Source organism: Pocillopora verrucosa, chromosome 11 (genome assembly GCF_036669915.1).
Source record: "Pocillopora verrucosa isolate sample1 chromosome 11, ASM3666991v2, whole genome shotgun sequence".
Taxonomy (NCBI): Eukaryota; Metazoa; Cnidaria; class Anthozoa; order Scleractinia; family Pocilloporidae; genus Pocillopora; species Pocillopora verrucosa.
In genome coordinates, this window is record NC_089322.1 from 8356648 (window position 1) to 8374370 (window position 17723).

General features: G+C 36.8%; 1 protein-coding gene across 1 annotated transcript; it reads right to left on the reverse strand.

Moving 5' to 3' along the window:
- Positions 1-273: 273 nt before the first annotated feature.
- On the reverse strand, positions 274-2117 carry LOC131789817 (uncharacterized). Its single transcript, XM_066173953.1, has 3 exons — positions 1817-2117; positions 896-1045; positions 274-806 (listed from the first exon to the last, which is right to left on the reverse strand). Exons 1-3 carry the CDS (start codon positions 2115-2117, stop codon positions 274-276), a joined length of 984 nt encoding a protein of 327 aa, XP_066030050.1.
- Positions 2118-17723: the final 15606 nt, after the last annotated feature.

Sequence of the window (17723 nt, forward strand, 5' to 3'; positions counted from 1 at the left end):
AAACGAAAGTAGGTTCAATGTGAGGGGAATCATGTATACAAAGGAGGTGCACGTGGCAAGACCATATTAGGTGGTTGAGCCACGCATAAGCCAGATCCAAGGAGACTGTGTTTTTAGTTGATTTACAAGGTCAAAAACTATCAAATTAAAAGTCATTCCACTGTCAGGCATGTGGCCAGAGAGAAGTTTATATGTATTTGAACTTCCATTTGACTTTTTCGCTTTTTCCCTTATGGTTTGTCCTAATACAAAGTTATTGCAAGAATGTGTATTTCAACGGACATAAACTTTCCAAAAGTCTCCAGTAGACAGGTTGTTGCTAGTACGATCATCGCAATTCCAGTTGTCACCAATAGAAATTATCCATTGATACCGCCTGCTCACAAATGCTGCGTGGTTGTACAGACAATTCTCTCCAACACTATGCCTGACATGTCCCCACTTACCATCATATGCCCATATCGCACAATTCTGAGCCAGTCTTGAGTTATCACCATCCATACGGACGAAGGAGTCGCACGAGTCTGGCATCTCATCTCTTTCACCGCTGAAAAATCGCACCACTTCTGCACCTTTTATGTTCAGAGTCGTTCTGACGTGGAATGTTCTTCCTTTTTTTTTGCCGCAGTGAAATCTTATTTGGGTAAAGTTTATGTACGCTCTTAGTTGTTTCATGGCGCTTTTGGTTATAGCCATTTTGCCATTTGCGTAGTTACGCATACCTTGAAACGTTTGTTCAGCTGTGCCATTCCACCTTGAAGATTGGGGGCTTGGCGAAATAACGTTCAACACCATCATCCAGCCTCCTATCGATAAAAAAAAGCCTGGTTATATAAGCCACAAAGAAAAAAAACCCAACATTTGAAAACAAAAAAGAAAAAAAAGACTGAGGTACCTCCATCAGTTGTCATGTCACAAAAAGCCTTGAAGGAGTTCCCAGTGCCTTTTGGGTCGACCCAGTATTCTCCATTCCCAGTAGAATCTCCACTCTGAATGATATGTTGACAGGACTTTGCAGCTTTGAAGGGAACTGACCCGAGAAGAGCTGCAACCAAAAATATGCAAACAAATCATCATACTTTGCTTGAGTAATCAACATATCATACAATTGTAAACAACACAATTAACATTTATACAAATGAAAATACTTGTTACAACCTATTGATCTACATCATAATTTGCAGTTAAAGACAAGTTTCAATAATACCATAACTAAAGGGTGTTTTTAATAGAGCAGTTGTTATGCCGTTTGGCTCTTAAAAATGGGTCTATTTCACGAATGAAATGAAAGTTAGATTGTAGCAACTATAACGGTAGAAGTCTACTTTTTGACGGAATGACACAGACTAATTACGTATTCTTGAGAACTTAGAACTAAGTGGACTCGTTACGTAACCAATTCCCCTGAAATTATATCTTCCAATTTCTTCATTTGTTCTAGTAACAAGGAATAAAAGTTTGCTGGCCAACAAAAGTTACCTTGATAACACTATGGCAGATCCATGAAAAAAATTGTAACCATATACTTTTTAATAAACACGCACCGATAAAAAAACCAAAGTGTTTTAAGGATATTCCCACCTCGACTTGGGTTATCAGCAAAAATAAACCCTGCATTTTGTTTCAGACTGGCTGGGAGGAAATCTTAGTTTCTTTTTAATACTCTTTGACGGAATGACGTAGACTTTTTGGATTTCTTGAGACCTTGTAACTAAGTGGACTATTTACGTAACCAATTCCCTTGACGCTACGTCTTCCAATTTCTTCGGTTGTCGAAATAACCAGGAAAAAATATTTGTTCTTAAGATATTCTCACCTCGATCTGGGTTATCAGCATAGATAAACCCTTCATTCTGCTTCAGACTGGCTGGGCAGGAAGTCTTAGTTTCTTTGTTAAACTGGCAAGTTTTGTCACTCAGCCTGAAGTTAAGGCTTTGGCACGCAGGCTGTAAATTGCAGGCAATATAACACGAAACCAACCGATCCACAGTGAATGATTTGAACACGTGATCAATGAGAACCAAGCCATGTTCAGATCGTTGCGTCAACTTACATTGCTGAGCAAATGCCTTCACCGAATATGATGCCAAAATGAACCAGAACGAGAAAACATCCATCGAGTATTACCAGTAACTGTTTGCGCCACGGAGAATTTGAACTAACTAGCTACAGGGAAATTAGCATTCTTTTTCTTTGATAATGTCGTGCAATCATGCAATTTTAAACAGTTATACAACGCATAATAATAATATTGACGGTAAGACCCTTACCGTAATGGAGTGCAATTAAGCAATTTTAAACTGTCATACAACGCTCAACTAATATTGACCGTAACACCCTTTGACACTTTGCATTCTTTTGTGACCTAAAGTCCAAAATAAAAGTAACAAAGGAAAAGAAAATGAAAACCTTTTAAAAATAGATGGCGCATGCATCTTGAGGTTTCAGTCCAACTTTGACATTTCGTAAGGGTCAACTTCGAAAGCTTTATTTTTATAGCAAGTAAAAAACCTTTTTTCTTTTTCGTAATAGATTCCTTGCTCCATAAAATCAAAATATACAACACCTGCTACTCTTAACTAGTTTGAATCAATTTTTCGGTGCTAACTCCGTCAAAATATCGATAAGGATAGTTATATTTAATGTCTAAAACATGAGAGTGGACGCCTAATCTCCCGAGCCAAAGGCTTGTTGTAAAACGCTCGACAAAACCTAAATTTAAACAGTGTGCACATTGATAAACAATAGAGAATATGTAAGCTATAATTTACAAGTATTCGCCGAAGTAGAGGTACATGTAAATATCTACCACTTTCACTGACACTAAGGTGAATCCATGTTTGTATATACTACACAGAAACCAGAAAGAGTAGTTTATTCTTATCAATATGCAAAAAAATAGTCAGAAATTAAATTGTTGACGCCTGATATTGTCTGTTCGGCTGCTCAGAGAGAGCAATTTTGGCTAATCAATTCTGAGCCAGAACGTAAGGGTGCGTGACAAGCACTATTCACCTGTGCGGTATATAGTAATGAAAATAACACTATCCATACTTATGCTAACTTACAAATTAAGAATAAAAATTTCAGATTATGTACAGTAAAATAACTGGCACCCTCCACACTTGACATTGACCAGGCTGGAGCAAAATTGTTACATAATAGCTCAAGACTTCAAGGAAAACAAGAGAAGGTTTTATGTGAGGGGAATCATGTATACAAAAGGAGGTGCACGTGAGAAGACCATGTTAGGTGGCTGAACAACGTATAAGCCAGATCCAAGGAGATTGTATTTATTTGACTTAGATGTGAAAATACTGTCAAATCTAAAATCTTTCGACTGTCAGGCATATGGCCAGAAGGCAGTTTACATGCTGTTGAACTTTTATTTGAAAACATCCATCTAGTATCGTTAGCACCTGCTTCAGGGAAATTAGCATTTTTTCTTTGGTAATGGCGTGCAATTAAGCAATTTTAAACTGTCATACAACGCATAATAATAATATTGACCGTAACACCCTTTGACACTTTTGTGACCTAAAATCCAAAATAAAAATAACAAAGGAAAAGAAAATGAAAACCTTTTAAAAATAGATGGCGCATGCATCTTGAGGTCTCAGTCCAACTTTGACATTTCGTAAGGGTCAGCCTCGAAAGCTTTATTTTTATAGCAAGTTTACAAATCTATCAATTAACGACTATGTAACAGGGTCAAATATGTTTTTAGACCAGTAAGGAAAGAAAACAAAAGAACACAATTGTTATTTCAAAAGGGAGGAGCGCAACCACAGTTAGAGTAACATATCCCACAGGGATTTTTCACTTTGATGTCATAATCATCATAAGTTTATCAGGCCCCCGACTAGCATCTTATTTACTTGTAGGGCATATCGACTATAGAGTTTTTTTCTTCCTTTTATATACTTACATTCCTCTTTCCATAAAATTAAAATACTAAACACCTGCTACTCTCAATCAGTTTGAATGAATTTTTGATACAAACTTTGTGAAAATATGGATAAGGATAACTTTATTTAATGTCTAAAATATGGGAGTGAATGCCTAGTCTTCCAAGCATAAGGCTTGTTTTAAAAACACTCGACAATTTTTGCCTCCAGTGCCCCCCCAGCAAGGTTCGCGGAATTCGCGTGGACTGCGCGAGTAACCATAGTTACTTGGAGTCAAATCGCGTAGTTCGTGAACGGCATCCGCCATTTTGAAGAGATGGCTTTGCATTGGTTTTTCCCATCTTCGCTGGTGAATCCGACAATCTAGAGGAAGACATCAAAAGAAGGTAATAACATTTTCTTTTTCTATCTTCATTTCCTCAAAAAATGGCATGATATCGCTATATTAAAGACAAAGAGAACCCTTTTGAACCTACGAAGACTTCTAAACACCGCTCTCAACATGTTCATTGATTTCACTGCAAATACAATGCAACATAAATTTATAATGTAGCGCTCATTTCTAGAGCTCAATAGCGTTTTACAATGTTTGTAACTTTTGCATAGAAAAAAGTACTATGTTTTGTAACAAATGCATAGAAAAAAGTTTCATTGTGGATATACCATTCAATTTTGAAATTAAATTTAGCTTGATAAATCCTCTATCACATCATGATGTGTAAACTTATGGTGTTTATCAAAATTTAGGCTTTTGAATGCTTTGGAAACAATTTCTCCAAGAAGCAGATGAATTTACTGACAAACGTAATCCCCCAAAGCAGTTGTTAGGTAAGTTTAATTGCTGACATGTAAGATGCAGATTGTCTTGTCATAAATTGTTCCTTGAAAACTAAGAGAAAAAAGCTGTACTAATGTGTGTTAGTTTATTTCGAGGTCCCTTACTGAATTGCTATAAATATATAATAATAATAATTTTAATTACTCACACAGAAAACCAGCCAGCCCTTGCAGATTCCAAAGGGAATCTACTTGATTAAAACCAGTTTTATTTACTGTTATCCCTATTTATTTTCTTGAAGAGGTCCTTCCAGTTATTCCACACAACTAATTTATTACAAGCATGTTAATGGTGTTATTTATGAGGCATTTCTTTTGGTTTTTAAATCATGTTATATCAGTTTTAATTATAGTCAACAGTTTGGTTTTTTAAGTTTTGACCGGTAATAATTGCAACAATCATTGTCAATAATGGACTTGTAATTGATATATGTGTCTATTTGAATGTAAATATTCTACCCACTACACCAGTGGAGTATCTTTTAATTCAAATGCATCACAAAAGTTCTGATACATGCATATGATTCTGACCATAGCCTTCTCTGTTTGTTGATAAGACATGATTAATTATCAGTGCTTACTGTTGCCCCAAGTGGGGCACTGTTTTTTTTTTGTGACAAGAGCAAACACAAACTGGTATAAGATGTGTCATCTTCTCAGCCCTACTCATAAATGATGTGCCATCTTAAGAGCAGGATAGGTTGCCCTTGTTACAAAGTCAGAAAGGAAAATTTTAAAATTGTATTTCTTGCTTTTTTTGTTACTCTTCCAAGTCAATATTCCTGTTAGAAGGCTATGGTGGCCTAACTGGTTAAAACTCTGGTTTATAATTTTAAGTTTGATCTGCCAGTTGCTTGCCTAAATTCAATTTCATAGATCAATAATTGGCAGGAATTAGGAAATAAATAAGTACATGTGTGTTTCTTCCCTGGATCAATACCGAAATCAGAAAGGCTATGAATCAAAGGTATAAGTGTTTAAAAGCTGCTCAAGGTAAACCCCATGATAATCCTCAGTGGGACATCTATAGAGCTAAAAGAAACGCTGTTAGAAGTATGCTCAGAAAAGCTGAGGCCTCTTACTGGATTGGGCTATTTAAAGAATCTTCTTCACCTAAAGATTTCTGGAGAATATCTAATCGTATACTTGGTAAGATCAAAAGTGATAAAATTGGTCCCCTACAAGATTCTAATAACACTATTATTTCAGATGATAGGCAGAAAGCGAATTTGATTAATAACTATTTTATTGATATTGCACATGATCTTACTAAGAACTTGGATCCAGTACATTTAGATACTACTTTTTATATTAATAGAATTACTCCCACTATAGAGAATTTTTCTTTGAATTGGGATATAGTTAGAGATGTTTTGAAGTCTATTAATCCAAACAAAGCAGTAGGCCCTGATAATATTTTTCCTAAAGATCTTAAATTGGCACAGGACTCTGCTATTCAGGGTCTGCTAGAGGTGTTCAAAAAAAGCATGGACTGTTGTAAGTTCCCTCAACAATGGAAGGAGTCATTAGTTACACCTGTTTTTAAGAAAGGGAACAGGCTGGATCCTAACAATCACCGACCTATATCCTTGCTTAGTACACCAGGAAAGCTTCTTGAGAAGGTAGTGTGTGACTCACTTGATGATCACATGTTATCCAATGGCATTCTCACAGATAGACAATGGGGATTTAGGAGGGGCTATTCAACGGAGAGCCTCCTCCTTCATCTCACTGAGTCCTGGGGGAGTGCCCTGGATAGAGGCCATAAGGTTGGAGTCTTATTCATTGATTTCCGCAAAGCTTTTGATTGTGTCAACCACAGTATTCTTACTGAGAAACTCAAGGCTGTTGGCTTGGCAGGTGATATGTGGAAATGGATCAATGACTATCTCTCCAACCGTGTACAAGGGACTAGTGTAAGTGGGTCTAGATCTGATAGAATCCCCATTAGAGCTGGGGTCCCTCAGGGATCCTTACTAGGACCAAGATTGTTTGCATCTTATGTTAATGACCTCCCTGAATCTATTACCAGTGGAGAAGTCTATATGTATGCTGATGACACAACAATATATGTAGTAGGGAATACTGTTGATGAAATAACAACAGGGTTACAGGCTGTTTTGGACCAGGTTAATTCCTGGTGTCTTAGTAACAGATTGATTCTACATGAAGGTAAATCCGAGGCAATGGTCTTAAGTACTACCCCCTTCATAGGTCCTTTGAAACAGCTGAAGTGGGGTATGGACACCATTCGGTATGTGTCCTCCACCAATTGCCTTGGGGTTACAATTGATGATAAACTCTCTTGGTCTCAGCATGTTGCATTGGCTAGATCTGCATTTAATGCCAAAGTTAAAATGTTGAGACATATAAATTTCCTATGTACATCTATCTTGGAGACTTTTTACTATAGGATAGTTATACCAAGTGTTCTATATGGAATTGCAATTTGGGGGTCTGGATCCAAGCTTAAAGATCTAGAAATGATTCACATCAGGGCTGCCAGGCTAATTCATAAGATACCAAATAGTTTTGGGGATAATGATGTACTTTCTAAGGTTGGCTGGATGCCTTTAGAGTATTTTTATAAGCTACGTATCTTAACTATTACATATAATGCTTATTATAATTTAGGGTTGCGGGAAATTAATTGTTTGGTGACCAAGAACTCTAACAGTTATAACCTAAGGAAATCCCTGAATGTTGTACTTAATAGGCCCAAAACCGAATTGGGTCGTAGGTCCTTTGCTCATAGATCTGCAGTAGCATGGAATGCACTTCCCGATAATGTTAAAGATTCTCCAAATTTATCTATTTTTAAATATAACTTAAAACAATCCAAGCAAACTGTTATGAATATTAATTTTGAAAAGGGAGGTAATGTTATACAAAACATGAAACCAAATTTTCACTATTACTAAAACTTTATGGTTTACTTGATTTATTCAACTTATAAATTTTATCATATCTGTATTTTATATAATTATAGACTAATTAGTTTAGGCAGGTCCACATCAGCTGTAAAGTTGCGCAAATTTTAACCTGCGTTATCAAATAAAGTTATGTATGTATGTATGTATGTATGTATGTTATCTAGCAGCAATGTAAAATTATAGACATGTGTATGACCTATGAAGTAATTTGTACCTGATGGACCCTAGGGCACCTTATCTGTGCATTATTAAAAATGTCCCTTAAACATTCATTCACAACTCGTAAAGCAGAAGTACAAAATTAGTTTAGACCAAGGGCACACATAAACTTGCTAAAGACATGCACATACATTGTAATTTTAACCTTGCAAAGCCCAATAAAAAGACTCCTGCCGTGACATGGCTAGGGTCACTTTACCTGATTAGAGTGTTTCATTAAGATTTTGAGGTGATGGGAAATGTACAAGGAAGCAGACAAAATATGTTTTGATTCTGATTTATGTCAGTCACAACATGCAGGAAAAATTATGTTCCCAGCCAGTCAATTTGCCCAGTGTCAGGCCCGTGAAACCCCTGCTTAAGCTTATAGTATTCAGTGAGATATTATGGAAGCCAGTGTTGCCATAATGCCTGTTGTTGTTGGTCTTCTTACAGGGCTGGTATCCAAACATTCTTGAGCCATGGAAACCAAAAGTGGAATGTTTTGCTTAACACCTACTTTAAACAGAATTTTACCAAGGGAAAAAATATCACTGGCTTTGCTACAGGGAGAACCATTAATAACCTCAGGAGCAATATGAGGATAACAGATGCTGTACTTCTTTGCAGGAGGAAAGGAGCTGTCACATGGTTTTCCAAAATCAATGATGTAGCCATGTTTGTTACTCACAAAAACATTATTAGCCTTCAAATCACAGTGAAGAAAGCCTTTTGTGTGAATATGAGAAAGGGCTTCTGTCAAATCATGTGAAATAATTAACCAGTCATTTGTTATGAGTGAGCTTTGCACATTCTGTATTGTTGCACTGTTTTTCTGACAAGACAATAGTTTGCTTATTGTTACAGATGTATTGTCTTCCCCTTTAAACTCCATTATTAAGGAAATGGGCTGCTTTTGAAGCTGCACACCTTTTATGGTTGGGATATTTTTAGGTGCGAGTGCCTGCATAATGTGAGCCTCCTTCATTATCTCTGTGGTGTCCTGCATCAGAGACTGTTTTTCCACAACCTTTATATCAAATCGTGTGTACTGTCTCAGAAGGCATCGACCATAGGATCCTTCTCCCAGAATTATATTCTCTCCATTGGTTGGAAGAAGTTCAGTATGATTGATTAAGTTTACAGTGGAATATTTGGTACTTGCATTCCTTTTAAAAAACTGGAAAATGAAGGCAAATATGTTATAGAGAGTGTGCTTATTTTAAATAAATGCTAGATTGCAACACAAGTAAAGGTGAAGATTGTTGATCTCATTGTTTGGCATGCAAATTACGGCAAAGTAACTAGAAACATTACTCCTCCTCCAGATGGACAAGACATTAGCATTGGTTTTTGTGTGGGATTTCCCACACTTAGTCAACGCCCGCGAAATTTCTTTCTTTATTTATTTGTCCACGAGAGAGAAGTGCTTGTCACGTAGTTTCTATTTGCGTTCAGTCGGCGTTTTTTCATAGTGTATTGTGCGGCGGCCATTTCTCTTCTCAGTCGTTGGGTTTTGGAGAACTTATTCGGAATTTCATGTTTGTTTCTTGGGGATTTTTGTTTCCAAGGTAAGGATAAGTCATTTCATATTTTCACGGGTTCTTTGCGTGCTTTAACTTTTCAATTTTGTTGTGGGAGCTTCACGATTAAGCTCTCACGAAAGGCGATTACGTTTGTACACCTGGTTTGTGTTCTTTCTTTCATAATCTGAGGCGTTTGTTTCGTTATTTCTTCAGGTGTCTATAACAAAAGATTTTTTCACGTAAGTCAACACGCTGAAACGCGGCTTGTGTCCAGTGCAGGTTGCACATGAGCTTTTACGCTTTCACAAGCCAACATTTATCGGCTTGGACCTTCGGTGCGGGTTGTGTCAGATTGAAAGGAGTCATTGTACTCTCGCAAGCCAACATTTGTCGGCTTGAATGTATTTGTACGGGTTGCGCTTCAAAGAGTCTCAGGGTGTCTCAAAGTGTCTCACTAGTGTCTCAAAATGTCTCACGAGTGTCTCAAAGTGTCACAAACTGAAAGAAACTATTGTTTGCCTTGAACTGTCAAGAGTGTTATCTATTTTAATAAACTGAGTTTCTAGTTAGTTGGATTGTTGTTGTTGCTCGCTCAAGCACACAAGTAAATATGGGGATCTCCATTGACCAATTCCATTCTAGGATTGGATCTCATGAAGATTTACATCCTGATTTTAGTGAAAACTATGACCTCTTTGATGATCTCAACATTTCATCAACATCGCTGAATAATGAACCACTGATATTGAATGAATTACCTGATTTTGATTTTCGTCAAATGGTCCAGACACCCGATAAAGAGCAAAAAGAATTTTTTTAACACATTTTACATCAGATTAAAACCTCAGAAACCCCTTTCTACTGCTTCCTCGGTGGAGGGGCTGGTGTTGGCAAATCGCATTTAACAAAAGCTTTGTATCAGGCAGTGCTTAAGTATTATAACACTAGAGCTGGTGATGATTTTCATCAGATCATAGTTATACTATTAGCTCCAACTGGTAAAGCTTAAGGGTGACACTCTTCATAGCACTCTGGCCATTCCTGCCAATCAATCACTGAGAAATTACAAACAGCTTGATTCAAGTAGACTAAACACTTTGAGAAGTCAATTGATTTTTGTTGATGAAATCTCAATGGTAGGAAATGGTATGTTTGCAATACAGCTAAACAATAGGCTTAAAGATATAAAAGGCTGTAGAGAGGATTTTGGAGGTGTGAGCATAATTGCTATTGGTGACTTATTCCAATTAGAATCTGTTGTGGATGCTTATATTTTCAAAGACCTCAAAAATGTAGATTTATGCTGTTCTTTCTCCCAGTTTATGGCATAAACACTTTAAAATGTTTGAACTTAATGAAATCATGGGTCAAAGAGACAGCAAATTGTTTGTAGAATTACTTAATAGGTTGCGTAAAGGTAAACACACAGTAGCTGACATTGCAAAACTTAAAGAGAGCTATACAAGAAGACATCAACAACCCAATAGATGCAGCTCACCTATTTATACAGAATGCTAAAGTAGATGATTTTAAACAAAGGGCCCATAATGCAGCCACAGGAAACAAATTCACAATAAATGCTCAAGATAGTGTTATTGGAGCTATCTCTCCAGAGCTAAGAAACAAAATACTAAGACAAATACCCAATGATCCAAGAAAAACAAAACAGTTAGCCTCAACCCTTTGTCTTGCTGAGGGTGAAAGAACACACCTTGTCATGAATGTACGAACCGAAGATGGCATGACAAATGGTGCTGGAAATGTTGTTAAACTAGTTCAGTTACATCAACAAACCAAACCATCTGGTATTGTATGGGTACAATTTGACCATTCAGATGTATAGGTCAGAAAACAAGGAATGAAAAAAGACATTTGTATGTACAATGAATTGAACACACATGGACCCCAGTAAACCCTGTGACTACACAGTTTGCCGTAGGTGGAAACAGAACAGCACAAGTTGTTAGAAAACAATTTCCACTGCATCCCGCAGCAGCAAAAACAATTCACAGGTCACAAGGTGATACTGACAGTAGAATTGTTGTGGATTTTAGTACCAGAAATACTATTCCACACATACATTATATGGGACTCAGTAGAGTGACTGCTATAGAAGGCCTATATATTTCTGATTTGTGTGAAAGCAAGATTGCTGTTAATCCAGATGGAGAGATTAAGAACAACTGCAAAACTTAAGCTTTGCACCTCCCTCTCCATGACATAACATTTTCCCTTCTTAAACTGTGTTATCTTAATGTAAGGTCTCTTCACAAACACATAGAAGATATACGTAAAGACTTAATTATTTATCTAAGTGCTGATATCAGTATTTTCACAGAAACAAGATTTAATTCTCAAGATAATAATGACATGTATGACATTGCTGGTTATGTTCTCTTCCGTAATGATAACCTTAATTCCAGCAATGGATCAAGGTCTTATGGTGGTACAGCTGTGTACAGTAAAATCCCATACTTACCTGGATACCCCTATTGTCACAATATACATGGTGTTGAAATAACAGTAATTAAGTTAGCAAGGTTTGAGGATTGGACAATCATAGGGATATATCACTCCCCAAATGTGCCTGTAAGACAACTTTATGAAGCAATAACTGAGGTATTAAATAACATTTCACCAGACAACAATATCATTACTAGAGACTTTGATATAAATTATTTATTTATTTATAATAACTTCATTTGCCTAAATAATAAGATAATAATAATAATAATATAAAAAAGCAGAGATAATAATTAAAACATATATACAGACAGATAAAAATAGAAATAACATCGAAATGCAAAATGGCAAAAAGGGTCAAGCCAGAGAGGAACTAAATCCTCATTAACGGCAGCCCCCAGAATAAAAGCAATATGCAATGAAAATAGAACTAAAATGTAAAGTTAAAAATTAAAATTGGCTTGTTGAAACAGACAGAAGACCTTTGTATAATTTACTAGTGAGGGATAACCACTACAAACAGTTCATATCAACTTATACAACTGACAACAACACAGTAATTGATCATATATATACAAATATATCTAACATTGATATACAAGCAGATGTTTTAGAAACACATTTCACAGATCATAAAGCTGTTTGGGCCTCATTTCACGGTGTCCTATAACAAATTACTTTATCATGATGTACATTGTTTTTAAGTTAAGGGAGCAACAAAAGAAAGCAGTAAATAGTTATGAAAAGAGTTGTTTCTCTTTTTTCAGAGGAATTTGTAATGAGAAACTTGCAAAACTATTAATAAGGAAATGCTGCTTATTCATTTGGTACCAGAACAGGCCTTTTAAAATTAAGTTTGAAGTCATCTTTCTAAGAGTTGTCCAGTTTAACAACCATTTACAAAAGACAAAAACGAACTACATAACACACAGTCCTGAAATTTCAAGGCAGCTCCTTTAGCATCTTGGCTAATTTCTAACTGCAACCTTTATTGACAACCCTGCATTAAACAATTATTCCACAGTTAAGTCTGCAACCCCTCCTGAAATACTCCAGGATACCAAAAAAACAACAACAAGCAAACAAACATATTAGTGAAGTGAGCAAACAACCACATGCGTGACTTTCACGTAATATAAAATTCGTGATTGCAGCATTCCCACGTGCGTAAAGTGCTTGTAACTTACGGGAAACACACGCATGTTACACCAAAAAAACCCGTGTGTAGTACAAGAGGCCGATTACTCGCAATTTCTCGTAGTTTTGAATTTCCCTTTTGTTTTTCAGAACACCCATATACCTGTACTTTTTTACACCGATGCGATAGAAATTAATTGGAAAAACATTCCTTGAAATAGGAAGTCGTCCTGTATTTTCAGCGAAAAAGATTGTTAAGTGATCAAAACAACACCGGCCAGATTATAGTCACGTGCTCGGCAACGACTTGTGGAAAGCGATCATCTTTCATTCTTACCATCAAAACAGTCACGCTTGCATAGAAGAATAACAAAACGAAACGATTACAACGGAGAGACCCAAATTGGCGTAGAAAGAAATAATGCTGCAAATTACCATTTTTTTATGTCATGTGTACATGTTTCCGTGGGAATTTCTGTGTCAACAGCTTGCTGTCACTCACAAACTCTTCGTGATTCTCGCTGGTCCTCGTTATGTTCAGCGCATGGACGATTCGAAGACGCTTCAAATTTGGTTTTTAAGTTGATCATAGCACTAATCTGAAACATTTGAAGTCCATTTCAATATAGTAAATGTCGAAACAGGCGTGTAAAGACAATAAATATCGCAACGATCAGTGCAATCATAATAGCGCCACGACTTTGGACTTACTTCTTCGGAAGGATAGATCTCGAGTTCGAAGCCGACTAATTACGAAGAGTCCACGCTAATTTACATATCGCAGAGCGCCCACAAGAACTCGTTTCTACGCTATCGTGTATCCACGAGTTAAAAAGTAGTAGCAGAAATTTTTTCAATTTTTTTTCAATGACTGTTACGAAAATATTTACTGCTCCAAGTATTTCCAGTACTGCCGTATAAACAAATAAATAGCCTAAGCCACCAAGAGGTAATTTATTTGTTGAAGACGATTACCAAACGTTCAAAAACACGCCAAAAAGCTTCCAGGGAGGGAAGGAAAGGCATATTGCTTGATAAAAGGAAAAGTTAATACCCCAGATCCCTCCTGTGAATCTGTATTTGTTCAAATAATTCCCACACAAAAATTACTATTCAGACTGTTGATTCCAGGCCTAATATCACCCCAGAACTACAGTTGACTCACAGTGAGCGACAGGTTTGCTTCCGCTCAAAAACCCCTTCCAAACACTTTGTCAGTAAAATCCCACACAAGTACGCATTGCGGACCTTTTTTTTTTTTTCTTGGCGTGCTCTCCCTCGACGCTTCCGCTTTTTTTCAATTGCGTCTTTCTTTTTTTGGAGCTGAAGTTCCTTCACTTTTGTTTGTGCTTCAGCAAAGCTTATTTTAAATATTTTCTCAAAGTGGCCATTCACTTAGGGTTTGTGTTTTACAGCAGTTTTAATGGCTTTTTGCGTTGGTTTCACTTTACTTTGTGTCTTCACCCCACTTTCAATAAGGGCCTCTTTTAAAAGTTTTCGGGTTTTGAGAGTTTCTCCACTAGGGAAAAAATTATGGATGGCATAATAGTGCACTTGACAACCTCCACAATTTGACAGTGTGTGCTGTTTCTTCTGCGCTGTATTAAGAGCTTTCCAGTTTACCATTGAAAACGTGTCTTGGTACTGGGCCCTGGCTTTTGAGTTCATCTTTCGGAAAGAGCTGTAAATTGCTTTGGATTTCTTGACGTAGGTGGAACGTTCGACCGCAAAGACTTCCTGACTGTCACCCGCGAACGCTGCAAGATAGCTCTTTCACTTTTCACTAGGGTTAGTTTCAACCGAAGCACTTCCAACCTTACGAAAGCTCTCCTATACAGCAACTCTTGCAAATCCACAATTAAAAATGACAGACATTTTCGTTTCACACGAATACACTTAGCTCGTTATCGAGTAGTACCGTTGTTAGGGAACAAAACCTTGAAGAGTTTCAAGGAATCAGTGTGCGTATCTCGCGATAAATTTCAATTTTTGCGCCAAAATTGTAATTCAGTCTCCTATGATACTACTTGGGATAAAATTACAAACGTTCTTTATTCTTACCGCCCCAATTTGCAATTGTGTTTTATTAGAACTGTCAAAGGCGATCTAACCCTGGATTTACAGAGATGCAATCGACCTCAGAAAACGAGAAAAAGAAATAAATATCATCAAAAGTATACAAAGTTTGCCTGTATTGCTTCTGAGATTGCTCCAATTAGTATTTGGTGGTGTCTCAGCCGTTAAATTATTGCTTCTGAACACTCACGTGTCAAAATGGCGGACACTAAGTTGAATTACGTGACTGTGAGTTTTCAAAATTCCCACCTCTTAAACAGTTTTAATTTGTCTTTTTTTCCAAATAAATAGGAACCTGTGGGATTACTTTCGTTGATAGCGGTTGGTACCAGGTAAAGGCTAAGATGTTTTCGGGCGAAAACCATGATAGAGGAAGCAGCTTCGCAGAGACAAAACTTGATTTAATCTGCCTAGCACATCTCTCTTTTTTTTGGCAGCCATTCCAAGTGGGAAAACAATGAAAAACGTCTCAAATATTCATAGCGAGAACTGCATTTTGATTTGCCTTGTGTTTAGTGGTGGGAATTTGCTCAAGAAAGCAACCGACGAATTTGGCGCCTAAATTAACTGTTTTTGGCCGTTGAGAGTATCATATCACGCTGCCACAATTCAGTCCGAGAGAGATGGTAGTGATACACATTTCTGCCAAGTATGAGAAGAATCCCTCGCAAAATAGCTAGGTTATTCTCAATTTTGTGAAAATATGGGTTAAAGACAGGGTGACCCAGGCCTTAATTAACCTGAGCTTCTGAACCAGCATACAGGGGCACCCGAAAACCACTATTCACCTGTGCGGTATATAGTAATAATCAAAGTGCTCTGTGAGCAAACTCGTGAATTGACACATGGTTTTTTAGATTATGTTTAATGTTATCTGGTTTAGGGAATTTTGTGGTTGATTGTCATATCTAGAGTACGAGCAGTAGTTCAGTGTTCGCTAATGTAGCAAAGAAACAAAGTAACGTTGGGATAAGAAGGCATTACAATTGAAATGATCATGCTATTACATTTGACAAGGTGGATGATGTCACGTGTTTTAAACGTCTATCATTTTTGTTTCTGGTTCAAAAGAAAAGGTTGGAAGTAAATGTGGGTGAAAAGTGAGATTTACTGTCTTTCGTTGTAAATATTAGAAAATTAAGGCAATACTATCTTAATGAAAACATTAACGATTCCCTCTTTATCAAATGAGACAAACGACCCGAGTTTTGAGTAATATAACTAAGCTAAGCCTGCCACCGTCATTTTGGATCTCCGCCTGGGTAGATTTAAGTCACGTGCTAGGCAACGTATAATCAATAACAAGATAGAATTTCATTTCAGGCCTATTTACCAATTTTGTGGTGTTTAACTTTCGCATTTTAGTACGTTGTATGTATGTTGAATCTTCAAATTGTCTTGAAACTTAAAAGAAAATTGTTCTTTAAAAATTCACTGAAAATCGGTAGCTAAAATTGTTTGTTTAGGTGTTATTTGATTTTCGTGTTAACTTGTTATTTCGTCAGTCGCCGGCATCTTCTGTTGCTTCACACAGGAAAAACACACGCGACGAAACGTAATGATCAATTTTGTCCTCAATCTCACGCTATAACAGAAAAAGCTTTTGAACATCTGTAAACTCCGAGCGCTTCGCAGTAAGTGATATTTTCAATGAATCTTCGGATTGTTTTCAAGTTCAAGGATTGTAAATTACAATTTTATGAAAAACGAAGGTTGTTCTGTTATTTCAGTGTGAATCCTTGCATGCCTGCCAGTCGCTGGCGCCGCTTGTTGAAACTAAAACGAAAAAAAAAAACTCTTTTAAGATTATCATTGGCTTCTTTTTCACCCCGCCACTATTCTTAGCAACAAAGGTCGCCATTTCGTCTGTTTATTGCTCGCCAAAAACTATCAAATGCACTCAAAAGCCTAAAATCTAAAAAAAGTTTACAGGAATCGACCAATCGAGCGAGCGAGCGAGCGAATGCCATTCCCCACATCGTATCTATAACTCGCTCTTGCGCATGCGCGCAATTCACGAGTTAAAAATCACACTAAGAATAAGATCCATACTTATACTAACTTACAAATTAAGAGTTGAAATGTCAGATTTTATGTACAGTTAAATAACTGGCACCCTAAACACTAGATATTGACCAGGCTAGAGCGAAATTGTCACATAATAGTTCAAGACTTTTCAGAAAACGATAGTAGGTTCCATGTGAGGGGAATCATGTATACAAAGGATGTGCACGTGAGAAGACCGTATAAGGTGGCTGAGCCACATATAAGCCATATCCAACGAGATAATGTTTTTGGTTGACTTACAAGATCAAATTTGTAATCCTTCGACTATCAGGCATGTGGCCAGAGAGTGGTTAATATACATTTGAATTTTTATTTGACTTTTTCTCTTTTTCGCTTCTTCTTTGTCCTAATAAAAAGTTATTGCAAGAATGTGTATTTCAACGGACATAAACTTTCCAAAAGTCTCCAGTAGACAGGTTGTTGTTAGTAAGATATCATCTCTTTTTTTCGCTTTTTCCCTTATGGTTTGTCCTAATACAAAGTTATTGCAAAAACGTGTATTTCAACGGATATAAACTTTTGCTGGTCAACAAAAGTTTCCTTCATAACACTATGGCAGATCCATGAAAAAAATGTAA

Coding starts and splice junctions, on each gene's coding strand:
- LOC131789817 (XM_066173953.1), bottom strand. CDS start 2,117: ATGGATGTTTTCTCGTTCTGGTTCATTTTGGCATCATATTCGGTGAAG. Junction 1,046..1,816: donor TGCTGATAACCCAGATCGAG/GTGAGAATATCT, acceptor TTTTGGTTGCAG/CTCTTCTCGGGTCAGTTCCC. Junction 807..895: donor TGACATGACAACTGATGGAG/GTACCTCAGTCT, acceptor TTTTATCGATAG/GAGGCTGGATGATGGTGTTG.